Source organism: Chrysemys picta, chromosome 18, assembly GCF_011386835.1.
Source record: "Chrysemys picta bellii isolate R12L10 chromosome 18, ASM1138683v2, whole genome shotgun sequence".
NCBI lineage: Eukaryota > Metazoa > Chordata > Testudines > Emydidae > Chrysemys > Chrysemys picta.
In genome coordinates, this window is record NC_088808.1 from 12,934,334 (window position 1) to 12,961,789 (window position 27,456).

Below are 27,456 nucleotides of genomic sequence, written 5' to 3' on the forward strand. Positions count from 1 at the left end.
ACAGCCTGCACCTCCCCCCTAAATCCCGCAGCCCCAGCCCCACAGCCTGCACCTCCCCCCTAGATCCTGCAGCCCCAGCCCCATAGCCTGCACCTCCCCCCTAAATCCCGCAGCCCCAGCCCCACAGCCTGCACCTCCCCCCTAGATCCTGCAGCCCCAGCCCCACAGCCTGCACCTCCCCCCTAGATCCTGCAGCCCCAGCCCCACAGCCTGCACCTCCCCCCTAAATCCCGCAGCCCCAGCCCCACAGCCTGCATCTCCCCCCGACCCACAACCTGTAGCCCACCAGTCCCTCCAGAGAGACATCACCCTGCCCCCCCCCCCCCCCGCAGCCCCAGCCCCATAGCTCCCAGCCCCAGGCCTCCACCCCCCAGATCCTAGAGCTCAGGACCCACAGCCTGCAGCTCCCAGACCCCCTCCAAGACCCTCCCTGCAGCCCGGTCTCCCGACCCTCGCCCCCAGGAGGGGAGGGGGCGCCTGTCACAGCCACGGGCGCAGGGGAGGGGCAGGACCCGGCTCCTCCTGCCCCAGCCCACGGGAGGAGCCTGCCCGGCCGGGCCGGCGCTGCGCGCTGCAGCATGACCGCGGCGGAGGCGAAGGACTATCTCTCGCGGAGAGCGATCCCGCAGCTCTTCGAGGTGAGCGCCGGGGCAGGGGACGGGCCCTGGGGCTGAGGGTCTGCGCCCCGCTCCGCGCTGGGAGATCCCAGCCAAGCGCCGGGGGTCCCAGGCTCTCCCGGTCCGGGTGCAGCTCCAGCCCCCTCTGCACAGAGAGCCCCGGGGACCCCAGAGCCCAGCCCACTCCCATCCCCGGTAACCCCTCCCCAAGCCCCATACCCCGTGTACCCCTCCCGTGCCCCCGCCTTTCCCTCCCCTCCACCTTCCCTCATACCCCCTGCCACTCTCCTTCTACATCTCTCCCTTCCACCTCCCCTCATACCCCCTGTCCCCTGCCACCCTCCTGCTACATGCCTCCCCTCCACCTCCCCTCAAAGCCCCGTCCTCTGCCACCCACCCCTTCACCTCCCCTCACACCTGCGTCCTCTGCCACCTTCCCGCTACATCCCTCCCCTCCACCTCCCCTCAAAGCCCCGTCCTCTGCCACCCTCCCTCCACATTCTCCCCTCACACCACCTTCCCCAGCCACCCTCCCTCTACATCCCTCCCCTTCACCTCCCCTCATACCTCACGGCCTCCAGCACCTTTATAGTACTCCCCTCCCCTCATATACCATGCCCTCCACCAGCACCCCTAGTCCGCTCTCCCCTCGTATCCCTGGACTCCTTCCGTTCGCTCTCACCCTGTCCCCTCTCCCCTGTCTCCTGTTTTACCTCCTTCCCCTGTATGATTTGTTCAATTACTCCCTTCTCATTTACCTTCGTCCCAATCCCCACTCTTGCCTGTAGACCCTCCCCCTCCCTCTCTGTAGGTGCCCCTTCACCCTGAATCCTCCTGCTCTTGAATAACCCACCTTCTTTTGTGCCCTCATCTGCTTTACCCCTCCCTCTGCTTCCTTTCCCCACGTCCCCTTCCCCACCCTACCTCTGAACGGAGGCTTTGGCTATATCTGGTTCAATGGGCAGTATGTTTTGCCCGGGCACATCCAGCAGTTGGTGAGGCTCAGAAGAGACAGGTTCAAAGGAAGATAGGAATGGCCAAGCCCTCTCTGATCCGGAAACGTGCCGCCTCCAGCGCTGTCCTGTCCTGATTAGAGATGCAATAAATCTGCATGTGTGGATTTCCCACCCGTGCTGAGGATGTGGGCTCTCCCGATGGCTTTCTGGCCTCCCCAACCTTCTTGGCATCATTCAGGCTTTCACTCTAGGCAGAATTACAAAGAGGTGCCTGCTTCCTCGCCCTTCGAATCCAGGCAATGCAGTGTGTGGATTGAGAGAATGGGCCTGATTCTCCTCTTGCTTGCCCCAGTGTCTCTCCCTGGATCTAACCCAGGGTAGGTGAGCGGAGACTCAGAACCCAGAGCTGAACTGACCCCGTTCGTCTTCGTGGGGTTTTGTGGGGTTACTCTCAGGGATGGCATTGTTACCCGTTTGGCATCTGGGTATTTTTCCACAAGCAGCTAGCTGATGTACTGATCCAGCGTCCCATTCACCAGCAGGAGCATCCGGTATAGAATTCAAAACTGTGGTACATTTTAAAGGGGCAGCTGCTTGAGTGATCTCTCAGCTGTTTGATTTGGGGGGGCTTCCTTCCCCCCCAAAAAACCCCCCCATGAAGTGTGACTGCATATCTTGGTTTGACAGATTGACAAGGCCGTGCTGGAGGGGGGCGGAGGGCGGAGGGAAGAGCAGAAGAACCATTCACGAGCTACAGCCTAAATGCAGAGCAACTTTACTGATTTCAATGGACTCCTGATTTACGCTGGTGTAATGGAGTCGAGAGTTTGGCCCGATGTATACGAAGCACTAACAGCATAGCAACAAGGCCAGCATCAGACAGTCTCGATTATTGAATTAACTGAGACACTCACCACTGTCCTTACAAATAAGGCCGAGGGTGGCATGTGCCGCGAAATTAGCTCCATACTTTTGGGCTCCTACCATGGCAGCGGGAGGAATATTATGGAGCAGTTATACAATGGGCTGCAGCAGGAGCTAATAACCTTACTAGTGTTTTCGGAGGGGCTTTCCTTTGGTTTTCCAGTAACAGCTGGCTTTAAAACACAGAGCTGAGCAGAGGCAGAAACAAAATGAGAACATAAAGCCCCAGAGATCTGGCCCAAATCTCCCTCTGGTTTCTATAGTCCCTGTCTATTATGCACCTGATCAGTTCTGCACCAGGAAGAAGAATTTCATCCTGACCCCAGCTGGTGATCACCTTATGCCTTGAAGCATGAGGATTGGCGTTCCCCACTGCAGAAAGCTGTAGATTGTTCCTAAGGAAGGGTGAAATTCAAAGCCCCTCCAGCACTTACACCCTTAACCTGAAGCTTCACGTGGATCCGCTGTACCGGTGTAAATGTCACCGTTATAGATAAGAGAACCTGAGTGGCCCCAGCGCAGGGAGGCGAACAGAGGCGTTTCTGCTTTGTGGACCCTGAGTGCCACCAATCCTTGCAGCATTAGGATGACTTGCCTGCTGCGTGCTGGTTAGTTCTCAACGGCCAGGAGCATTCCAGGAATTCAAAAAAATCGATATTAATGATGCGATGCGTTTGTGTGTCTGTATCTGTCTGTCCTCTGGCAATGTTTTTGGGCAGCCTGGATTCGGTGTGTGTGCACCACAGTCTGTTCATTTGCCATGTGGGCATAATGCACGAGACTGCTCTCCCTTGCCCGAGCGCTGGGTGGACTGACAGTGTATGGAAAGCGCTAACGTTGTTACTGGGACAACAGGCTGGAAGAAAACCCTGTGGTCTCCTACCACCCTCCACTGCAGGGCTCCCGGGTTCCAAAACCAGCGCGTGGTTCAGCCACGCTGGTGACACCGGCACTCTGGCTTTCAGCACGTGGCTTGCTGGAGTGTTTCCTCTTAGAAAGAGTCCAGCTGCTTCCAGTATGGGATAGAGTGTGATCCAGGCTTGTGAATGGAGAGCCCCAGTCCGGTCCCCTCCCTGATGGGCGTGACTGTTTGCTTTTCAGGGGGAAGTTACAGGCGGTGTGAGGTCATTGTTTATTTGATTGCCCATTCAAAATTGCATCCAGAGCTTGGTATCTGGGTCACTGAAGGGTTCATTCTAAGGGCTGCCTCAGCAACTTGCCAGGACCCTGCGAGCTGCTCGGCGGCCCCGATCCTGCAGGCACCTTGGCACGTCAGGGCAGAATGGCTGATTCGTCATTCTCTCAGGGTTCATAAACAGCACCCGTCGCTTTGGCGTCTCGCTGCCTCTTCCTGCCCCCAATCCTCGCCCAGCTCTAGAAATTCATCCTCCAAGATGTGGGGAAGAGAGTCAGGAGGGACTTGGGGAAGGGCATGAAAAGGCACGTGGGAGGAGGGGCTCAGCAAGAGTGGCCCTGTAGAATAATGTTCAGTCCAAGCCTTGTCCGAGTGCAGCACCACCCCCACCCCCAGCAGGGCTCTCGGTGCACGGGTGTGAAGTGATGAGGGGGGAGCCCCCGAGTGCCCTTCCCGGTTCTATCATTGATGCTCTCTACGGCCTTGAGCGAGTCCCTTCCTCTCTCCGAGCCTGGCTCCCTGCGTATAGGGACTTCTGTGGGGAAAAAATCCCTAACTGGCCCTTGAATGCACAGGTATGGTGAGAACCGGTGGCTGGAGGCTGAAGCCAGACAAATCCAGAGTAGAAATAAGGCGCCATTTTGTTTAACAGTGAGGGTGATTAACCATAGGAACAACCTTCCAGGGCAGTGGTGGATTCTCCGTCTGGTGAGGTTTTCAAGACAAGACTGGACACCTTCCCAGAAGATGTGCTTTAGTTATTGGGCACAGTAGAGGGGTAACGGGCTGAGATTCTCTGGCCTGTGTCCTACAGGAGGGCAGACAGACTGGGTGATTAATAATCTCTTCTGGCCCTAACATCTGCAACTCTCAGATCTTTGCCGAGCGCTTGGCGTTCGCCTGATGACAAGAGCTAGGGATTTATTATTCTCCAATGGCAGAAGACTCTTCCGGACGGGGCCCATAGCAACCTGCAAACCTCTGTGTCCTGGCTTGGAGCACTCACCGCTCCCAGGCCTATGCTCTCTCACGCAACGGCGCTTTGAAGGATCCGCTTTGAAAGGAGCTGTGGCACTCATATCCCCTGCAGTTGCCTTTGATCCTGCCAGGTGCACCCCTCTCCCCCCAACACAGGCTGTGTGCTCCCGTGGCTGGGCTGGAGCGTCCGTGCTCCCCCCCCCCCATTTTGTTCCTAGCTGCTTCGAGTGGTTGGAGGCGCTTGCAGCTTCTCATCATGGCTGTTAGCAAACACTGACGTGGAAATGAGCGAGCTGTGGTTCATTAATATAACAAGCGAGCAGCATTGCCCGCGGCACCAGCGCCAGTGGGAATCAAAGAAGGCGATCTTCCCACCTGCACGATAGTCCGAGGGCCACAGGGCTGTAGGCGACCCTGTGGTCATGTGGCTCAGAGACTGCACTTGTCTCTCATTATTGCTCCTTGCTTATCCCCGGGAACGTCATGCAGTGGTGTTGCAGGCCTAGCACCCCTGGATACCACACACTGAGAGAGACACAGGTGAGCTGAGGGGTTGGAGCAGGGGAATCAGGACACCTGGGTTCTCTTTCCTACCTCTTCTATTGGCCCTTTGCCTCCTTAGGCAAGTCATGTCACTTCTCTATGCTTCACTTCTCTCCTCTGTAGGTACCTGCCTCAGCAGGCGGATAAGAGGATTCGTTAGTGAATATTTGCAAAGTGCTTTAAGGATATCTGCTCTGCTAAGCACTGATAAGATAGGGCTGGATTCCACCCCCGTCACTCACGCCAAGTAGGCCCTTATTCCACCGCTCTCCTGAGTTCCTTCCCTGGTGTGAGCTGCAGAATCTGACCCACAGCCAATGTGCTGGAGCTGTGTCTCTGGGCTGGTTCCCAGGTGCTGTTCTGTGCTAGGTCACGTCTCAGTGCTCGGAAGCTGTGCGCTAGCCCAGAGAATATCGCAGGCGAGTCATGTCTCAGTGTAGTGGGCCCAGCACGACTGTGGTTCGCTAGAGCAGATGCTGTAATAGCGGAGGCTACACAGTGCTGGCTGCCAGCAAACAGAAAGGACGTGGTATAATGTTGCTGGAGAGAGGGGGCTGGATGCTGCGCTGTAATTGCACCTTTCCTCAGGGTGGGCCAGGTTCATTAGCTCCGTGTGACAAAGATGGAAACAGGCCTGGAGAGGTGAAATGATTTAACCAAGGTCAACAGTGAGTCAGTGGCAGAGCCAGACACAAACCCCAGGTCTCTTCACTCCCATCGCCCTGTTCGAAGCAGTGGACTCCCTGCCTTGCTATGTAGGGAGGTGGTTTAATCCTAGCTCTGTGCTGGAGCTCCCTGGGGAAAGGCGGCTGTGTCTTGGTGCGGGTCTTTCCCCGAACTGCGGCGTGGTACGGACAGAGGAGGTAATTCAGGTGTGGATTGGGATATAGGTTACACGAGTTGTTTTGACCCAGATCCTCAAAGGTCCTTCCTGCCCCCTGCAAACCTCTCCCATGTCTCCTACATTGTGCTGCTAAAACCCCTGGGGGTGGAGTTTCTTTTGGGACCCCTTTCCAGTGCTTTCCTTCTCTGGAGGGCTCCCCAGATACAGTAATCCCCCTGCCCTGCAGTACCAACGTTGGCCACTGGGTGTGTGCTTGTCCACCTCTCTGCCACTCTCTTGTCCCCCTTTTCTGTCCAGCACCCACATTAGCCAGGTTTTTGCAGAGTTCATGAGAAATCTGCAGGCTGCCACTGCCATGCCATGCCCCAGAGAGCCCTTCTCCTGCCTTGAGTCCCTAAAGGAAGCTGGGAGGAGTCTGCTCATAGCCCCATGGAATCTCTGTAGAGATCAGCTTGGTTTAGAGCCCTTCTGCGGCTTCCTTTTTCTTCCTGCCGATGGGTGCATTTGTGTTTTGGCTGAGTGCTGCTGTGACAGACGTCCCTGGGTCGCTTTTCCTTCTTCTAGGAACTGCCAGGCTGGATCAGCCCTATGGTTCAGCCAGCCCAGTGTCAGGTATTTGCAGCCATCAGTAGCAAAGGGTTCAGAGGAAGGTGCCCCCTCACACCTGAGAATAGCCAGGCCTTGCTCACTATCTCCTTGGACTGCAAAATATGCAGCCGTCAAGCACAGTAAAACCAAGGCACCCACCAGTGTAATGAAAGCGTGAGTCTCTGAGCATAAACACACGCCAGGACTTGGGCTATATGGTGTCCTGCTAGGCTCCTGGAGGGACAAGCGCCTCCCTCATCTCCATCCCTCCTTCTAGTACACCAGAGCCATGCAGCCACCCAGCAGGAACAGGCAGAGATGATTCCAGCACTCCACAGATTTCATCACCGGCCCACCTGCTCTGCAGAATTTCGCCACCCAATTCTCCCTCTCTTTTGCCTGCTGTCTCTCACCCTGCCTTGTCTGACCTGTGTCTGCTTCCTTCCCAGAGCATGTTAACGGGCTTGATGTATTACTGCCCTGAGGACCCCATCGACTACCTGGAGCGCTGCTTGCAGAAGGTTCGGGAGCTGGGTGGTCCCGAGAAGGTGCAATGGGACACTTTCATTGGCCAGGAGCGGCGGACCCTACCCCCCATCAATGGCGGGCAAGGGAAGAAACCCATTTTCTGGACAGGTGAGTTGCACCTTGAACTGGCATCTGTTCAGAGTCAGGGGGATCAGGGACAGGACTGCTCGTGGGCAAACTTTCTCGGGGGCCTGAGTACGTGCAAACAACACAAAGACCATGCAGGTGCAAATGCTCACAGATCCCAGTGCACATGCGTGAGCATGTCTGCCCACAGGTTGGCACAGACTTGTGTGCACCTGCACATGCCCAGGCACACACCTGTTGCACACCTGCAGTGATGAGCTCCCAAAATCCTAAAAACCGGTTCCCTACCGGGTCCTCGGTGGCACTTCGGCAGTGTGTGTGTGGGGGGTCTTCACTCGCTCCGGGTTTTCGGCGGTGGGTCCTTCACCTGGAGCGAGTGAAGACACACACACACACACACACACACACACACACACACACACCCCCGCCGCCGAAGTGCCACCGAAGACCCGGTTGGGAACCGCGCGGTGAGTATAAGCCCCACGTGCCTGTTTCTGCCCCCCCCATCCGACCCCAACCCACTTACTGCCCCCGACTGCCCCCCTCAGAACCTGCAACCCATCAACCCCCCTGCTCCTTGTCCCCTGACCATCCCCTCCTGAGACCCCCGCACCCTAACTGCCCCCCAGGACCCTACCCCCTACCCAACTCGCCCCGCTCCCTGTCCCCTGACTGCCCTGACCCCATCCACCACCACCCTGGAACTCCCATGCCTACCCAACCACCCCCGTTCCCCGTCCCCTGACCGTCCCCCAGAACCTCTGCCCCCTCCAACCACTCCCTGCCCCTTATCCAGCCCCTCCTCCCGGCCCCGGCCCCCTTACCATGCTGCTTAAACCTATATCCCTATGTGCCACTCAGGTCAGCTCCTCAGTGTATCAGCACTGCAGCCACCTGAGTGGACCATGTGCAGTCCCACTGCAGCTGATGCATTGCCCCTGGTTTCTCTTGCAGACCCTCTTGCAGGGCCATACCGCCGGTACGGGTGCCTGCCACCCATCCAGAGCCAGTTCTCCATCGAGAGTGACTCGGACATGACAGAGTCCACTGGACTGATCCAGGAGTATGACGTCTTCGACCCCAGTAGACCCCGCCCCAAAATCATCTTTGTGATTGGTGAGAAACTTGCTTACCTACAGCTGTGGGATGAGCCATGCAGCTTGGGTAATCCCTCTGGGGAGAGGCGGAGGAATAACTGAGCATGGGAGAGGGAGAGGGAGGGGAGAAGAGAGGCAGAGGAAGGACGGGGAGATAGAGATGGGAGACAAATGAAGAAGCGTCCTGTAATCTCCAGTGGGTTTCCCTATTAGACAGCCACATATTAAGGAAGAGGACAATTTGCAAGCCTCAGTTTCCACATCTGTAAAATGGGCATAATGCTGCACTGCTTTGCTGGGGGCTGGAAAGGGTTAATTCATAAATATGTGTTAAGCACTTTGAGATCCTGGAATGGGAGGCGCTGGAGAAGGATCATTATTCCCCTAAGGACGGCTGCTTCCTCTTCTATTTCCCCACCATTCCTGATGAGTTTGGAGGGCATTTGGTTGTTGTCTCAATTACATACGTTGTTGCTAGCGTAGCTAGTTTGGGGGAAATGGCCTCCTACCCCTTTAATGCCTGCAGCCAGCTTCTCCCACACATACATCAGTGAAACTCCACGGGTTTCCTCCTGATTTACACCGGTGTAGGTGAGAGAAGAACCAGGCCTTTGTATTCAATGGCAGGAACTCAGCTGCCTTATCAGAGGCTCCGTCATCAGTTCAGTGAAGAAGCCCAAAGCTGGCTAATCCCATACAGGGGATTCGACCCTGGCACCTGTGTTGAATGCGCATGCTGCAGACAACAGACACAGGGGCTTGATAAATCCATGACTATCTGGGGAACCAGGAGCAGAACCCATGTTCTCTTGCTCGAAGAACACGGCCATTACCACCTGAGCTTTTCCAGAGCTGCTAGTAGGTAACTTACTTGCACACACGTACCCCTTGGGGAAAACCTTGGCCGGGCAAGGAAAGCGCCTGTTGGCCAAGGCTTGGGGGTGCTCAGGCACGGATGCCTCCTTGACCCTCTCTTGCTTGGCAGGGGGCCCTGGCAGCGGGAAGGGCACTCAGAGCACCAAGATGGCCTCCCACTTCGGCTTCGTCTGCATCTCGGTCGGTGAGATCCTGCGCAACCAGCTGATCCACCACGCCACCAGCGACGGGAAGTGGGAGCTGATCGCCAAGATCATCGCCAACGGGGAACTGGCCCCGCCCGTGAGTCATGGCCAGAGCTTCCTATCACCTCTTCAGCGCAGCCCGAGGGGGCATCCAGGCAGCCCGCAAGAGACTCCCTGCCTTCTGCACTCAGGGGCCACCCGGCAACCGCCAGCTGGGAATGACTTTTTGGTCCCTTCTGAGCCGGGCTGGGTTCAGCCCAGTGGCCTGTAGGTGAGAGGCTCAGTCTCCATCCCCATTACCAGCCCCTTGAGAGGTCTCTTTGCCTTGCAGGAAACTACCATTGAGGAGCTGAAGCAGCAGTTCATTAAGCAGCAAGACGCCAACGGCTTCGTGGTGGACGGGTTCCCGCGGGAGATAGGACAGGCCTTCACCTTCGAGGAGCAGGTGAGGTGCAGCTGTGGATAAACAAAGGGGCTTTACAAGGCTTTCCTGTCCGTCCTGGGCTGCCCCTTTCCCTGCGCCCTCACCAGGCACCGGCTCCCTGGGGCCCGCTCTGACGGTGTGTGCCCCTCTTCTGGCTGCCCCGGGCCTCTCTGAAGAGCATCCCCTCACCTGGCGCTATCCTCCTTGGATGTGCTGCTTTGTCCTGTCCCTTTTTCTGGTTATTGGATGTTGGCGGAGCCCCTCCATTCTGCCCCCTCCTTCCCCCCTAAGGGCGTATGCCCCTGCTCCAGGCTCTGCTCTCTGAGGATACAGGGCACGGCCTGGCATAACCCAACTACACAGAGGACAAAGACCGTTGCTCTCGGTGACCCTTTGCTGGCCAAGGGCAGGTGCATGGCTCAGTTTTCCCCTCCTCTCCTAAGACACACACCTTTGGTCCCACTGGACCCTCTGCACCGGGTGTCAGCCTGTGCCTTGGAGCTGCCATGGTAGTGCCCCTCCTCTCTGAGGACACGTCAGGCACCTGCCGTTGTTCCTGCAGTGCCGGAGGACGGTGAGAGCCCGGCCAGCGCCACAGAGGGAGGAGTCACGTCTGTGCTCAGGGTCCCAGATATGATCATGATCGACTCAGTTCAGCCCTGAGGGTCCTGGGAATGCCTGGACCCTTCTAGCCGCTGAGGGACAGGGACAGGCTGATTCGGGGATGCCCCGGGGCTCTCCAGACCCCTCTGTGGGATGGCAGGACTCATTGGAGACGTGCAGCTCCTCTGCAGAATGGGGGGTGTTGATGCGGAGGGGCTGGGAGCCATTAGAGCCCTTTGGTGATGGGGTCTCGATCCCAAGGAGCCCTGAAATCCTCAGAGCCCTGTCGGGTCCATCAAGGACTCCCCAGAGCCCCCCATAGGGAAGGGATCACCGCTGAATTGCCATCGGGTGCTCGTCTCTCTCACTGGCAGATAGGCTCCCCAGACCTGGTGGTTTTCTTGGCCTGCTCCAACCAACGTCTCCGGCAGCGTCTGGAGAAACGGGCGCAGGAGCAGGGCCGGCCGGACGATAACGCCCACGCCATTGACCGGAGGGTGGAGACCTTCAAGCAGAACATCCCGCTGATTGTGAAATATTACCAGGACAAGAGCGTCATCGTCCGGGTAAGGCTCCGTCGGGGCAGCCCACACCTGGGTTGGGACACTGCCTTTCCCACTGAAGCTGGTCTAGTCAGCAGTCCCAGACACCAGGTCTTGCACAGATCCAAGCCTTGGGTCTTGACGTCTTGGTTACCAGCTTGATTGAGGGTCTTGACACATACTGGGTCCAGGTCTCTTGTACTCATCACAAAGGGTAAGCATGGGGCATGCTCACAGGTGCACCGACCTGCCTAATGTGCACTGTGGCCCTGAGGTCTCGCTCGTCTGAGATGCAGGTGGGATTCACTGTGGGGGAGTCGTGAACCCCAGAGTGGAGTGGGGTTCCCAGTTTCCTTTCCCCCACCACACCCCGCCCCCACCCCCAGAACCCGACTGACGGCCGTCTCTGTCTGTCTTTCCTCTTTCAGTTTGACGCAGACAGAGAGGAGGACGACGTATTTGGTGACATCAGCTCTATGGTTCAGGAGCGGCTCTTCCCACGTGGCATCGATGCAGCAGGTGAGAGCGGAGCCCCTTAGGTGCAGTCAGGGTGACTGGCCAAGGGAACTGGGCTGCCCACGGGAACGCAGAGCCCTGGGAGTTGTAATTCCACGTCCAGATGGGACCCCCCGGCCCGCTCTGCACAGGGCTAGCCCCTTATGGCTGGCTTTCGGAATCGGAGGTAATTCTGGGGGCTCCCATCCCCTCCTGCCTCTGCGAGAGCCGGGGCATAGCTAATGGGGGAGGCGATGGAGGTGCTCAGGCAGTGACGCACTCCGGAGTCTTTGTTCACTTCGTGGGAGTCCCTGTGACTTGGAGGCAGCTCCAGCCCTTGGATTGCGTGAGCCCCACAAAGCGGTGCGCTCCTGCCCCACCTGTCTCCCAGCCTTGCCGGTGCTCTGCAGTCCTGCTGATTTGTCTGGGGGTTCGCCCAGTGGCACCATGAGAGAGGTGGGTGGGAGACTTGACCGCTGACTTGTGCACGGCCCAGGGAGCTGACCTTACTTCCTGTAGCTACCAGGGAGACACTACCGCCAAGTGCACAGCGCCTTATAACATGGGGTAAGCCATACTACCGCAATAGGGAAACTGAGGCACGGAGGCATCATGTGACTTGCCCAAGGTCACATGGCAAGCCAATGGCAGTCAAGAATAGACCTCAGAGCTCTTGACACCCAGGCCGGTGTCCTGCCCACTGGGCCATGCTGTCTGCAGTACATGGTCTGTGCATCTCTGCCTCCTCCTGGACAGTTTGGAAAGGATCCATTAATGTGGCACCCCCCCCCTCCCGGCAGGTCCCTGGCTCCCCACATCTACCCTACAGGGGCTTCCAGCTCCTCTCGGACTCGTCTACCATCAATCCCATTGCTCTAGCTTGCTGCTGGTGCCCATGTGCCTGCACACACCCACCATGCACCGACCCTGGACTAATCTCGCTGCGACACTGAGCTCATCCCCACCCACTCCCTTTAATATCTGCTGCAGGCAGCCACTGTGGCTCTGCAGGGCCCTACTGATCAGCCCTTTAACTCCCCCTCACTGTGCAGTGTCGCCTCTTGCAAACCAAGCCTAAGAGGGTGCCGGAGCTCAGAGGTACCTGGGCTCCCGCAGCGGCAATCTGATCCTGGAACAGATCGGCACAGCTGGCGCCGATAACCCTGAGAGGAACACGGAAATGCCTGGAAGGAGCCAGGGGTGGGATGGGGGTCTCCTAAGATACAGAGGGTTAGTTATGGCTCTGACAGACAACTACACTTACGGATGCTGATCTGAGAAAACTCCAAACCCGTCCCATTGCCAGCACTCCCCCTGTGTCTGAAGGGCAGGTCAGAGACCTGTCAACCCTCCCCCCCACAAGCCCTCGGGGTGTTTGACATGGCTTCCTGGTGACTGTTTATCTCTCTGGCTTAGGGTCCCCGCAGTTGGCTCTGTTAGACTCGCCTTATGGTGCAGACAGAGAACAGCCTCAGGAGGAAGATGAGGAAGGGCAGGTAAGGCCGCAGGGACGCTCCCCAAGCTCCAGCTAGGAGCCTAAGTGAGATGCCATTGGAATTTCCAGGACCGGGATTGGAAATTAACAAAACTTCCTCCTGAAGGATGAAAAACAGGAACCAGGGACGCTCCCGTGGGCCTGTGGAAACACACAGCAGAGTCCACATGCTGGAGCCATCAGCAGCCAGTGGGCTGAGGTCAGGAACAGCCGCAGCCCAGAGCAGGGAACAGAGAATGCAGGGTGGGCGGTGAGGAGAGAGTGGGGCAGGGAGAGGAGGGGGATAGAGAATGGGGAAGGGGATCCCACGGGAAGAGAAGCAGCGCTGGATGGTGAGCCCCAGAGGGATGGGCCGATAATTCTAAGCGACTCCTGGGTGGGGGGATGGAAGGGGCGGGAGCCTGATGTGTGTCTGTGTGTGTGATGCTGCGTGAGCGAGAGGAGACGGGCTAATGGGAGAGCTGTGGGGCGAGTAAGCAGTTGCAGGTACGTGGCCAATGCTCCAAGTGCATGTGGGGTTGGGGAGCTCAGAAGGGGTTGCAGTTCGACAAAGGGAACATTTAACATCGAGCGGGGTTGCTGAGGTTCTGCACTTTAAACCCTGTCTTACCACAGCTGCGGCTCCCCGGTTGTGAGACCCCCCCCACTTTTTTCAGACCACTTTAGGCTCTGTGTGTGCACAGGGGAGCTAGCCGATCCCTCACACGCCATTGGCTGTGCTGAGCCGGGCGGCTGACAGGCTCCTCTGCTCTGGGCCCTGCTTTCTCCTGCTGCTGTGTTGACTGCAAGCCCCGGCTGAGTGTCAGGGGCCACACACGTTGCCCCCAGCAAGGATGGGTGTGGGTGGGTGGGTGTGTCAGGCGGGAGGCAGAGCAGCTGGCCTGAGCCATCCCTGGATTGTCTGGGAGACAGAGGTGCAGCGTCGTCAGGCTGGGCTGGCTTAGTTGGGGCAGGGGAATGAATTCCACATGGCCCTTGTCTTGGGGCCGCTGGGGGATGTGCTCGCCCTCAGTTGCGCAGCGTCCACTGTGGAGCCTGCCCAGAAGAAATGGTTTCTAATGGCTCAGCATCCAAACGCTGTCATTGCTTGAAAGACCAGGCTGGAATTATAAACCCCACTCCCCTCTGCTTCCCGCCCACCGGGGTGGTTCCTTCAGGCCTCACACAGGATTGCAAGCTCCTAGAGGCAGGGACTGTCTCTTGCCACATGTCTGTACAGCACCTAGCACAATGGGGCCCAGAGCTGGCGCCCGGCCGTTCTGACGCCTCCGAGGCCCGGGGCTGTATTAATGCACCAGATCAGTAACTGTTACTCTGTTACTACTTGGCATCACTTCTTGGCATTCAGAGTAGGTGAACACACACAACTGAAGTAAATAAACAGTGAATAATCCAGGAGCAATAACTCAAGGTGCTGAGTGGCCTTTCTCATAGTACTCTATATGCACTAGGGACTTGAGCCTCGCAACTCCCCAAACTACTCTCCCCAGGGCGGAAACTGAGGGGAAGTGACTTGCCCAAGGCCACACAGCAATGCAGTGGCAGAGCTGGGAATGAAAGTCCAGTGGCCTGGCTCCTTATGCTCTAACCATTCGCTCCTGCTTCCTTCTTCCACCTGGACACACAAGAGAAAGGGAGTAAGATGAAGAAGATCCTACAGCAGCATTTTAACAGCTGCACTGCCTGGTACACTGGATGGCTCCCCCCTTCTATTTCTGCTGCCCCCAGGCAGCAGGCAAGTCCTTTGGGGGGTTGCTTGCCCTGGTGCTGCAGCAGGGCCCAGCAGTGCAGGGGTTAACTCCCCCAAAGCACTCGTTTGGGTGCAGTTCTGGGGGCAGGGGACAGGAAGAGCTACTTTCCCCTTCCATCCGATGGGGAGAGACAGACAGATGGGTCTGATGGGTCTGACAAGGAGACCCCCTTATGGCCCGGAGCTGTGCTGTGCCTGTCTGGGGGCCTGGCCGGTGGAAGGAAGAGGCTGTTGTAGCTGGAGTGTTTTAGCCACACCTGCAAAAAATGCCACCCTTGGTGAACTGATGAGCTCTCGCCCTTATCTAGACTGAGCATGGAGCGGTTTGGTCTGCCCCCAGGAAGGTCCTTCCTGGGGAGGGGAGGGGGGGATTTCCAGCCAGTTCCCAGGGGGTGAGGCCCCACTCGCCACATCACAAAACCTGACCTCCCCAGGGCCGACAGCACGCGGAGACTGAGCTCCCCCCTGAGCCCTGGGGGGGGTCCCTCCAGGGCACATTTCCAGGGCTGCATGTAGGGAAAGCTTGCCCTGCTGTTGCCCATGCTACAGCTGATCTGGGGATGGGTAGAGAACCTTGCCCCAGAGCTATGGTACCTTCCCCCTGCACTCCGAACAGTGCTGGAAAGGGGGGTCAGGCCACGGCACTCCAGCCTCCTTTGTGTGTGCAAACATGCTGGGCCCCCTTCTGACCTCAGTCACAGCGCTGCAAAGCTGCATTAGCTCCACCAGGCTTCAGGGGACTCACCCTGGATTGAGGGCCAAATTCTGGCCCTGCCTGTTGACTTCACTGGGAGCAGGACTGGGCCCCAAGAACTGAGCTGAGCCTGGCCTCATTCTCCCTGCTGTAACTCCAGCGCCTCCAGCCAGCTCCTCTGTGCTCTCGCGCTCACTGGGCTCTTTGTCTGCACCGCACACTCCCCCCTTCGCCCCTAAATCATTGCTATGCAGATCACATCCCCGGGAGTCAGGTGTCTCTCTGCTGGCTCAGCTCAGAGGCTGTGAGAAATCCCCCTCCCGGCATGCAGTGCGGATGACAGGGTTATATGTAGAGTAAAAATAGCCAGGGAGGACATGCAGGGCAGCTGGCTGCACAGAACCGGACCTGTCTGTTCTCTGCCCCCGGCCACATCTGCATCCCAGCGCTGAGAGGTCAGTACACAAAGCCCCCCGGGCCTGCGCAGGGGAACAGGGGTTTGTTGGAGGGGAGGGTTGCTTTGGACGCCTCCTGGTTGCTGCTCGGCGTCTTGTTTTGTTTCCCATCTGCTCTCCCGCCCCAGGAGCCGGTCGGGAGGGTGGTGGGACGGTTAGTTGGCTCGTGAGCCAACTCGGCACTGGCAGGCTCTGTCCGTCGCTGTTTGTCACGAGCAGTCCAGATTCCCAGCGCTCCCCGGGCGAGTTGATGTTTATCCCGTCGCTGGCTGCGCTGCACATGTGCACTGGGTGTGCGTCTGGGTTCGCCTGTGACTGTGGTGAAAGCTCGAGTCTGGAAGTGAGGACTCCCGGCCTCTGATCCCAGCTCTGCCCCGGCCACACAATGAACTTGGGCAGGTCATGTGACTCCTGTGGCTCAGTTTCCCCATCTGGATGACAATATCTACCTTCCCCCACACCCAGGCAAGTCGGGAGGCTTAATTAAGATTATCAAGGGGGCCTTGATTTGTGCACCTGGACTCTGCAAGAGCAATGCAAAGTCTATTATTCCGGGGGCCTGCCTGCTGGCGTGGCCATTGTGTGGGTGGTGCAGCATTGCTGGGCTCTCTGCGTGCCTGCCGGAGTCAGTACGTGTGGGCAATGCTGGCTGTGCCTTGTGAGTGTCGGGCTGTGGTAGCGGGTGGCTTTTCTGCTCCCTGTGTGTTGTCTGCCCGGCTCAGTGGCTGTTTGCTCCCCTTTCGCTCTCCGGGTATCTCACCAGTCTGGACACAGGAGGGGCCCAAGAGTGGAACGGCTGTGGGTGTAGCAGGTTTGAAGGCTGTTGTATTGACTGAGCTGTGGGAAGCCCAGAGCAGGGGGTGTTACAGTCAGAACAGAAGAGCCTTGGTGGAGCTCTGTGGGACTCTGGGTTGGAATGAGGGGGTTGGTGATTGTGGGTGTTGGCAGGGCTGGGTGGGAGAGAGGCTCCAGGATTGATGATGATGCAGCTCCGGACTGAGGTGCATTGGCCAAGCTGGGCGAGGGGCTCAGGACGGGAGTAGCTGGGTGGGATTGCAGGTCAGGATCAGTGAGAAGTTGGGAAGTTTGCACGGAGCCTCCCTGTATGGCACTAGGAGCCCCTCGCTGTCCGAGGCCCTGAATTCACTCACTCGTGATTGGAATCCCCAGCCACACCTCCTGCCAGCAGGGGGGCTGGAACAGTTTGTATATGGGGGGCTGAGAGCCATTGAATGGAACTGTGAACCCTGCATTGGATGGAAACCACTTCTAGCCTGGGGTGCTACTGCACCCCCAGTTCCAGCACCTATGGTTCCCAGTTGGGTTTCACTGGGGGGTATCTTGGAAAGAACTGCAGCTTCCCGACAGACAGGGCCTTGTGCTTTGCAGTCAGGTGGAGGAGGAGTGTGGAAGTGGATATTGTCCTGTGGAGGACAAGAGCCAGGTTCATTTCCACCTGCAGACATTTGGAGTTGCTTTTTAATTTCTCCCCGCCAGTCAGATGGCTGTGTGTGTGTGGGGGGGAGGGGGGGGCAGGCCACCTGGAGGTGTCGAATCAGCATGGGGCAGTCACCAGCAACTGTCAATGTGTTTAGCTACTGAGGATGGCAATCTACAGGGAGAGGTGTATTCATCTGGGCTTGGGAGATGATGCATGTGTGACAGGTTCCCCCTGGGGTGCCACCTGGAACTGGTGTACCACTGAGCCCCCCTGACCCACCAGCCTGGGCTCTCTCTCACCCTGTGCTGCTGCGACAAGTTACTAAGCTCTCCAAGCTTGTTCTTTCAATCACACAGGTAGGGACACACCCAGCTGCAGCGGCACACAGATGCTGAGATCAGCTCTGCATGGGAAGGCTCAGCTAAGGCACCTTCCCGTTCCCAAGGCATGCACCCCCCCAGAGTGTAAACCCAAAGTTATACTGTCTTGCACTGCACAGGGAACTGTACAGCATAAGCTCATAAAATTCACCCCCTCCCTCAATGTGGAGGGAGATATGCAACAGCTTTCTGCCCCAAGTTATAATGTCCACACACTGGCTGTACACAAAACAAAAACAAGTTTGTTAACTACAGAAGATAGATTTTAAGTGATTACAAGGGATAGCAAACAGATCAAAGCAGATTACCTAGCAAATAAACAAAAACGCAATCTAAGCTTAATATACTAAAGAGATTGGCTATGAGTAGCAAATACTCACCCAAATTGTTAATTTAGGCAGTTTGCAGAGATTCTTGAGGGCAAGCTGCACTTGTTTGCAGCTTAAAACCCCAGGTATTCATTTCACAGGCTAGAAACCCCTCTAGCCTGGGTTCAGCCCGTCTCCCCAGTTCCAGTCCTTGTTCCTCAGGTGTTTCCAGCAGTCTCCTTTGGGCAGGGAGTCAGAGAAGAACCCTGGCGATGTCACTCTCCTGCCTTAAATAGCTTTGGCATATGGCAGGAACCCTTTGTCTCCCGACTTTCTGTAGAAAAACACTGGTATTCCAAGGTGGAGTCCAGTACCAGGTGACTTGGTCACATGTCCCTGGGCTTGGGTAGGGTCACAGCAGCCATAACTCGGAGGTTGCTTGTAGCGTCCTCAGGAAGGCTTCCCAGTGGGAGATTAGCATCTTCTAAGACCTATTGTTTTCTCTAATGGCCCTTCCCAGCCAGCCATCTAGACTGATTGCATTCTGTCCAGTGGGCGTTCCCCAGGTGTGAACACATTTGTAATAGAGGCATCGACAATATTCCTAACTTCAGATACCAGAATGCTACATGCATACAAATAGGCTAATCATATTTAGTCAATCATAACCTTTTCAATGATATCTCACATGACCCATATTGTATAAAATACATCATAATTATGCCATAATCATATCATGTTCTGAGCCGGGGACTGGAGAGTCCAGACAAAGCATTCCCACGGCTTCTCTGCTACCAATACATGGCTGATGCCGGACATTCAGCTGGCAGGGAATCAGAGTGTCAAGATGGAGTCCATGCATCCAAACATCACTCTAACCGGCAGGTACCTCGAGGGCTCCCAGCTGCAGGACTAACCATCTAGCACCATTCCTGAGAACTACGGTGGCTTTTCAAAATGGAAAAATAGTGGAGCTAGTCATTGGTAGTATGGCTGTACCCAGCCCAGTCGGGAGCAAGGCCACGCTGTGCTTGGTGCTGTACAGTACAAGCACATGGGAAGAGACAGGCTCTGAGCTTACAGTGTACGTGTTACTCTGCATGAATGATCATGCAGAGTCTGCGGGCTGGGACCACATGGCCTCTAACAAGCCAGGCACAGAACCTAGCGCTCTTGAGTCCCAGGCCCCCGCATGGCATTGTCTCCAGTGCTCAGCGGCGTGGCCTGAGATGCAAAGGCTACAGTGCCCCATTGAAAGCCAGCGGGTCTGATCCTGCAGCTCCTGAAAGCCAGTGGGAGTTTTTCCATTGGCTTCAGTGGGAGCAGGGACAGGCCCATGGCCCTAAGGAACAGGGGAGGGTGGGGACCGTGGCTGGGACGCCACAGCAAGTGGCTCTTGCTCCGAGGAGGGGTGAGCTGGCAGCACTGGAAACCACACCTCTAACGTGCTGCCCCCTTGCGCTGCTCTCTGGCGTGGGAGGGAGCAGGGGAGGGAGAGCGGCTTGGGGAGCTACGGGCCCATCTTGGTCAGATGAAGGGGTCAAACCACAGCTCTGTGCTCAGAGTCTCCCTTCTCGGGGCTGAGCGAGGCCTGGCTGGTGGAGGAGGGCGTCTCGGGGTGTCAGACAGGGGGCTGGCTATCCTGCCATTGTAGCATGCTGAGCACGGATGCTGCCAGGCACCCAAAGGGCTGTGTCGGGCATTACACTGGCAGGACACTTGATCTGAGCCAAGAGGTTGCTTGTCGGGACATTTTAGGATTAAACCTGCCCTGGAGCCACCAGTGTTTGGGAGCCCCCCCCCCACCCCCCAGTATTTCCCTGCAAGCCCAGCTGTAGCTCTTTTCCCCAGTCTCCGTGGACTCCTAGATTCTTACCCCCTCCCTCCCCCGTCCCCAACAAAACTGTCCTCCCAGCCTCCCCCATCGATTTCCTCCCGGTCCCCTCGTGGGCCCACGTTCAGCCTTGGCATGAGCAGCCGCAGCTCCAGAGGAACTGCCCCCCAGGGCTGGATGAGGCCCGTGGCCTCACTGACCCGCTCACTTTGGGCCCCTCTGGTCACAGGGCAGCCCCCAAGGGCTCCATGGGGCTGAGATCCAAGCTGGAGGGCAGAGGCTAGTCCCTGTGGAGCTGCTCACCCCGCCAGGGGAGCTGAGGGGCTGCTATTTCCGCCCTCCCTTCGGCTCGCTGCCACCTTTGCCTTCCTCTGACTGACTGAACGTGAGTCTGGCTGGCTGCTCCTTGGGGCCGACCCCACCCTGGCACAGGTGTGGACGTGACCCCTGCAGGATTTATGCCTGGGCCATACTTAGAACCCCAGAGCACTGAAGCTGAAGGGCACCTGCCCTTTTTAGGCATGGGCTGGGGGCTGTAACCCGACCTCTGTCCTTCCCCACTGAGGCTGGGCCTGCCGGGGGAGGCGTGAGCTCTGGAAGGGCATGGATCTATTTTAGGGATGGGCTACCCAAGCTGTTTTTCATGTTCTCCCTAATGCGCAAGGCGTTTTCAGGATCTCCCTAGGGTCAAAGGGCTGGGCATGAGGGTGGCCCTGAGGTGCCAGGCAGGTTTGCTGCCCATAGGAGACAAACACAGGTGGGCAGGAGGGGATTGGGCCCTGGGGTGCCCCCTAGTGGCAGGAATAAGTGAAAACACAAGGCTGACGAGGAACCCAGGACCCTTCTCTGAGTACCTGGATCCCATCTTACTGAAGGGTGAGAGCTGCAGTTCTGTGCACTGGGGGCCAACTAGGGTGGGCCACTGTGTCCGAGGCTGGGGGGCTCCTGTCTTTGGGTGCGGGAAGATGAGTGGCTCTCTGTGGGGGCTGGGCAGCTGCGGGAGTGTGCCCAGGAGGTTCAGCAAGTTGGTTGCTGGGTGTGGGAGATGGGTGGGGAGGACGGGCTGTTCTGTGTGCATGGGGAGTCCAGGGTTGTGTCTTTTCTCTTCATACACAACAAGGGAGGCAAAGGGGCACCATGGGTCCCAAATAATGCTGGCTAGTCCTGTCCCCAAACATGCCAAGCGGCACGCATCCTGCTGCGCTGGCTGCGTCTGATAACATACAGCATCCACCACTAGAGGGCTTGTGAGCTATACAGAGGGACACTATCCTGTTCCTGCACACTACAGACTGGAGTAAGGCCCTGTCTGCATGGGAGTGAGAAGGGGGAGTTTGCACCAATGTAGTTGCGCTGGTGTCAAAGGGGATTTACACCGACACCCAGGGTAAGCGGCACTTGTTCAACTTGTGCGGGGCGTCCACTCTGGTGCAGCTGCATCGGCATAATACCAGTTCAATAACCCCCAGTGTAGACCCACAATCAGGGGGTGAAAATGGGAGCAACTCCACCCTCACCCCAAATGCATCTGCCTTCTCTCCAGTTTTTCCCCTGATGTGTCTATTCCCCATGCTCCCCCTAGTGTTTACATGTCTGTATTGCATTTACTCACTCTCCATTCAACACACATGAATTCAACATTGCTGCAAGGCAATAGGGCCATGCGGTGATCAATATGTAGTAACCCTACTGGCCCCCACCAGTTTAACTCAGGGTGGAATTTGGGCCCTATACCTTTAAGAATGTGCTTACTTGGGTGGACTGTCAATCAGATGGGTTAACTTCCTGCAACAAAGGAAGCTGAGAGCTGATGAGATGTGGTCACTGAGCAGCGCAGAGGCAGGTAACTACAGGTGTCTGATGTAAGCGTTCTGTTTCCAACCTAAGGTGGCTGCATCGTAAGCTGTCAGGCCAAGATCATTCCTGTTGTGACACCCAGGGATTCGCTTGGCCCCTCAGTGGAGTAAAGTCAGCTGGAATCAGGTGCTCTGAAAGGGTGGAGCCATGATTGGGCTAGGGAGGGGCATAGTGGAGTCTGGGTCATACGACTTCCTCTCTGGGAATGAGGGCCGGGGGAGAGGGAAGCTGTGAATTCTGAAAGTGAGCTTTGAAGTGTGCAAGGTCCATGTGAGAGAGAGCAACCCTCGAGGGAGTTCCTATCGCAGGGGTGCGGTGCCAGGCTCACTCATGCATACTCCAGTTGGCTCCGTTTCCAGGTGAATGCAGCGATGCCAGCTCTGGGGATTTTATCACGAGATACTTGGTGTTTTTCTTAAAGCCCCAGGTCTTGGAGTCATGTGATTAGATGAGACTCTCAGCTTTTGTTTATTTGTTTAAAAAGTCAGTTTCCAGCCCTCCTGACTGCAGAGAAAAACTTGAGAACATGACTCCAAGTGCCGCCCAATGGCTCAGAAACCAAAGACAAAAAGACCCCAACATTTATGATTTTAAAAAGTCTCATGACTTTGAAGGAAATTGTCTTTTTTGGGGACCTGACTCATGATTTATGAACCCTTTGGACTGGCCATTCTAGGCTGGAGACAAGTGAGACAGGCTCTCCCTGCACATCGGAGAGGTTTGAAGAGGGGCTGGATGGGTCTGCTGGCGATCTCGCTGATGGTGACTCGTTCTGAATGGATTTTGCTGGTTTGGGCAGCTTAGGGGGCTAATACCTGAACAGGCACTTCAACCTCTTGAGGTCCTTTTCCAGCCCTACATTGCTGGGATTCTCTGTGAGCTGGAAGCCCTGGAGGATGGGGAGCAATTTACCAAGGGTCCTGTTGGATTCTCCATTACCGGCAATTTTAAAATCGAGACTGGCTGTTTTGCTAAAGGATCCGCACTAGGAATTATTTGGGGGAAGTTCTCATGGGGGAAATGTACTGAATAATGCAGCCCAACCCTGTCCCCACTATCCTGTGCGCCCAGTGCTAAGGGGGTGTCTCCCAAACTCCCTCTACGATGGCGCCGTAGTAAATTTTAAAGGGCTCCTATTACGGTGCTTCTCTGCCCTCCTTGATTCCTGCCCTGTGAACTGCAGGCCCACGGAGATGGACTATTACTATCAAGTTGCTTCTTGCCTAATCGCAAACCCTCTGGGATGAGGCTGTAGAGACCCCAGCCGGGAAGGACTATGTACAGGCCCTTGCACACAGGACCCCTCCTGTGCCGTTGTGACCCCCCTGGGTTGAGTGCAGTGACACTGTGCCAGGGAGAGGAGCTCATCATTCATTAATCATACGCCACCGCTAAGCTTTATCTAAAGCTCTTCCTGCAAGGCCCCTTGCATGCCACTGGCTTGGAGCGCTCCAGCCCCGGGAGACTTCGGAGACTCCGGGGGGGAATGTCCAGTGCTCTTCCTTTAATCTGTCTCAGGAAGAGGAAGGCTAAACTCACACTCTTCCCCCCTCACCCCCCCCACTCCAGCTATTCCAGATGCCCCAGTTTTCCCCACTTCACCCCCTCACACCAGCCAGCGAGTCAGAGCCCCCTTCACCCTCTTGGTTTCCACCCCCAAACTCTGCTTGAGAGCAGCTAGTCCCCCAGGCAAACGCTGCACAGTGGAATCTGCCTGCTGCCCTGGAGACATGGCTCCCAGCTGGGCCCAGAGCAGAGTCGAAGCCCTGGCTGCTAACTGTGCCAAATCTTCACCAGAGCACTCTGCCTGAGTGCACCGCTCAGGAGAAGAGACCTGACCGCCTGGCTGAGGGGGGCCCTGCATCCCATGGGGGGGGGAAATGGGGCTGGAGAAGAGGAAGCAGGAATGAGGGGGGTGGGAGCATCCCCCAATGGCCAAAGCAAGGCTCTCCACCTGCCCTCCAAGGAGCGGAGTGTGCTGCTGCCTCAGTGTGGAGATCCAGTTGGCTCAAACCCAGGCCTCTTGCCTGCTGGGGCGGTGCACTAAGCCATGGGTCACGAGGCTGGAACAGGTTTTGTAGGATGCTCCTTCATCCCCTGAGCTCCCGCTGTCACCGAAGCAACGCTTATTAAATATGCAAAGGCAGCCGCCAGGCTCCGACACCAAGTGCTGCTGCGGTGACAGGCAGGACTGGATCAGCCGGGTTGGTGACCAGGTCTGACTAATGGGGTCTGTCCCCCTGCCCATCTCTGGCTCTCTCTGATTTCCCGCTGCTCAGAATCTCTCTCACGGTTCCGGTCTCAGGTGGGTTTTGTCTCCTGTGTTTTCTCTCTCGCTCTTTCTCTCCCTCCCTGGGTGGAAGAGGAGACAGGAAGGGCTGGTTGTCACAGTGACGTGCCATAGGCACTGAGACACTCCCGGGTGGCCGAGGGACTGCTGTTCTCTGGATCAGACCGTGTAGCAGAAACAGCTAGAGGAAGGCTCTGACGTGTCCGTGTCCATCAGGTAATGGGACTGCTGGTTCAGAACCGCTAAGCTAGAGTGGGCTGTAGGCTGAGAGCCTTCTGAGCTGCAGGGAAGGTTGGGGCGCCCTCCTCTGAAGTCTTCGGACATATCTTCAAATGCACCAGCTTCCAATAAGTAGGTGCCTGATTGCCAACCAGCCGGGGAGCCTCAGGAACCTGTACCTCTGTCTCCAGCCTTGTCAGTCACTCTCTGGAACAGAACAAGGGACCGGTTACCATGCTGTGTTTGTAGGCCTGTGCCATTCGTGTGAGGGTCGCCGTGTGTGTGCAGGGGGGGAGCTGGTATGTTCTTCTGCTCCAAGATGCTGGCAGCTGAGCTAACAGTGGGAATCACCTTCTTCCATTTTCTAGGAAATGTATTTGAGAGGTGGGGAGAGATTGAAACCCAGTGAGCGAAGGGGAAGCATGAGCACTGGGAAGCATTAAAGACTACTTAGCCTCAGGAGGAATGGGACTGGGGTTGTTTCTGAAGGCCAAACCAGCCCCTTCCCGAAGCCCATGGCTGACTCCCCCCTACCCCCCGGCCCTCCTGCACTGTCTAACCAGGAGTTCTGTTTCTTTTCAGACTGAAGAGCTTCTTTGCCCAGATCTCCTCAGCATGGCAACAGGTGAGAGCTCCCTTTCCCTGGGCACTTCTCCTTCTCTCCACCCGTCTGTCTCCATCTTACTGAGGCTACATCCAGTTGTCTAAGCCCATAGCAATGGGCCTGAGCCCCCAAGTGCAGATCCAGGGCATGGCGGGGGGGGGAGGGGAGGGATGTTGGATCCAGAGTTCTGGCTCAGGGCCATCTCTCCTAACCAGGCTCAGGTTCTGTTGTCGCATTATCCCCTTTTAGAAACCGTGTGTCGCTCCTTGCGTCTCTTCCTCTTTTCCGCTCATCTCTCTGCCAGCCCAGAACAGCGGAAATGCAAGGCTCCTGCATGCTGTAAGGATCAGGAGCCGGAGAGAACAAAGCCCGAGCCAGGCACCTCCCTTGGACAATTGGTCCTGGCTGGCAGCATCCATGCGCGATCCTCGCACTTGAGCCCAGTGTGAGGGATTGCAGCTGTCAGGGTGTTTCCCCCCCCCCTCTCCTTTTTGGGTTTCACCTGGGTCTTTACCTGCTCTAGCCTGGAGGCAGTGGGTTGCTTTCTGCTCTCACAGCCCTGTAAACACAGAATAACAACCCTAGTGTCTCACTGGGCACGGCCCTGGCAGCTGCAGTACAGTCCCCACACTGTCCTGCCATGAGACCTCAACACTGGCCTGCAGGGACTGTTTCTAGGGCCAAGAGGGGAGTTCAGTCTCCATGGCCCACAGTCAGTCCCTGGCACAACTGCTGCCAAAGGAGCCGATTAGTGCTGGTTGTGAAAGAGGTTTTTGTGAGGTCGGCAGTTGTTCACTAGGAACTGGACTGAGAACCACTCAACTCGTTCCTCCCAGGCCAAAGAAGAGCCATCAGATGATCAGGGAAGTGATTATTCTCCTCTATTCAGCACTGGTGAGGCCTCATCTGGAATATTGCATCCAGTTTTGGACCCCCCACTACAGAAAGGATGTGGACAAATTGGAGAGAGTCCAGCGGAGGGCAACAAAAATGATTAGGGGGCTGGGGCACATGACTTACGAGGAGAGGCTGAGGGAACTGGGGTTATTTAGTCTGCAGAAGAGAAGAGTGAGGGGGGATTTGATAGCAGCCTTCAACTACCTGAAGGGGGGTTCCAAAGAGGATGGCGCTCGGCTGTTCTCAGTGGTGGCAGATGACAGAACAAGGAGCAATGGTCTCAAGTTGCAGTAGGGGAGGTCTGGGTTGGATATTAGGAAAAACTATTTCACTAGGATGATGGTGAAGCACTGGAATGGGTTATCTAGGGAGGTGGTGGAATCTCCATCCTTACTGGTTTTTAAGGCCCGGCTTGACAAAGCCTTGGCTGGGATGATTTAGTTGGGGTTGGTCCTGCTTTGAGCAGGGGGTTGGACTAGATGACCTTCTGAGGTCTCTTCCAACCCTAATCTTCTATGATTCTATGACGACTTTGTTACTACCAACCTGAGCCAATGACAGGCTATACAACCTAGGACCAATCCCCTGTCTGTACACCTCTGTCTTTGGCCACCCTTGCCATGGGCTCTGAATATATCCTTACAGCATCCCTCATGGATGGTGAAGTATTATCCCTGTTTGACAGATGGGAACTGTGGCACAAAGGGAGTAAGGGATAACAATTTTCAAATATATCCAAGTCCCATTTTCAAAAGCGTTGGCTTTCGTGAGACTTGAGGCTGCTGCTTTGAAGCCACTTTGGGCTGGTCTACGCTGGGAACTTACATCAGCATAGCTACGTCTCTTGGGGATGTGAAAAATCCACACCCCCGAGAGATGCAGTTATACCGACCTCACCCCGATGTAGACATTGCTAGGAAGAATTCCCTCTATCGACTTAGCTACCGCCTCTTGGGGAGGCAGATTAGCTACACCAGTGGGAGAACCCCCTCCCATCACTGTAGTGAGTGTCTATGCTGTAGGATTTGAAGTGTAGACAAAGCCTTTGAAAATGTGGGACTTAAGTTCCTATGTCACTTGAGCATTTTTGCAAATGTTATCCATAGTGCAAATCTGTGACAGAGCCAGGAATTGAACCCCCATCCCCTGGCTCCCTGTGCAGTGCCTTAACCATCAAACATCCTTCCCTTTATTCCCAGTTTTACTCCAATTCATGGAGAACGTCCCCAGTGTCTCAGACAAAAACAACGAGGAGTCAGGTGGCACCTTAAAGACTAACAGATTTACTACGGCATAAGCTTTTGTGGGTAAAAAACCCACTTCTTCAGATGCATGGAGTGAAAATTACAGAAACAGGCATAAATGTATATTGGCACATGAAGAGAAGGGAGTTACCTTACAAGTGGAGAACCAATGTTGAAGGCCAATTTAGTCAGGGTGTATATGGTACACTCCCAATAATTCATGAGGAAGTGTCAATATCAAGAGAGGGAAAATTGCTTTTGTGGTGAGCCAACCACGCCCAGTCCCTCAGTGTCTCAGACAGTGCTTGAACCATGGCTCTGCCTCTCCCTGCATGAGCTCCTTGGCGCAGGCGGATCTGATCTGCTAGTGTGATCAGAAAGCACCTAGCTGCCAAAGGCCACCCTGTTCCCCAGCTGCTCGGAGGTGTAATTTTAGAAGGCTGTAACCAGAAGACATCTTATTGCTGGGAGCAGACTCCAAGCCCCAGCCAGCTCTGAGAACACCCTCCTTTATTTTTAGCACTTCTGCCTTGTCCTTGTGACACTCGAGACAGGCCCATTCACCC

The 27,456-nt window shown here is 56.3% G+C and overlaps 1 protein-coding gene across 6 annotated transcripts in view; it reads left to right on the forward strand.

Moving 5' to 3' along the window:
* The first annotated feature begins 486 nt into the window (after nucleotides 1-486).
* Nucleotides 487-27,456, forward strand: part of AK1 (adenylate kinase 1) — a 34,746-nt gene continuing 7,776 nt past the window's right edge. Inside the window, exons 1-9 of one of the 6 annotated variants that reach the window (XM_005293450.4) lie at nucleotides 487-638; nucleotides 7,035-7,221; nucleotides 8,155-8,316; nucleotides 9,283-9,455; nucleotides 9,690-9,803; nucleotides 10,760-10,951; nucleotides 11,356-11,446; nucleotides 12,839-12,918; nucleotides 24,728-24,770. In XM_005293450.4, coding sequence (XP_005293507.2) covers nucleotides 579-638; nucleotides 7,035-7,221; nucleotides 8,155-8,316; nucleotides 9,283-9,455; nucleotides 9,690-9,803; nucleotides 10,760-10,951; nucleotides 11,356-11,446; nucleotides 12,839-12,918; nucleotides 24,728-24,770 — 1,102 coding nt within the window. In that variant the 5' untranslated portion in view covers nucleotides 487-578. Of the gene's footprint in view, nucleotides 639-7,034; nucleotides 7,222-8,154; nucleotides 8,317-9,282; nucleotides 9,456-9,689; nucleotides 9,804-10,759; nucleotides 10,952-11,355; nucleotides 11,447-12,838; nucleotides 12,919-13,338; nucleotides 13,404-15,648; nucleotides 16,282-21,573; nucleotides 21,623-23,999; nucleotides 24,143-24,727; nucleotides 24,771-27,456 lie in introns of those variants that run through there. The other 5 variants (XM_065572714.1, XM_005293453.5, XM_005293451.5 and 2 more) reach the window with 5 other exon arrangements.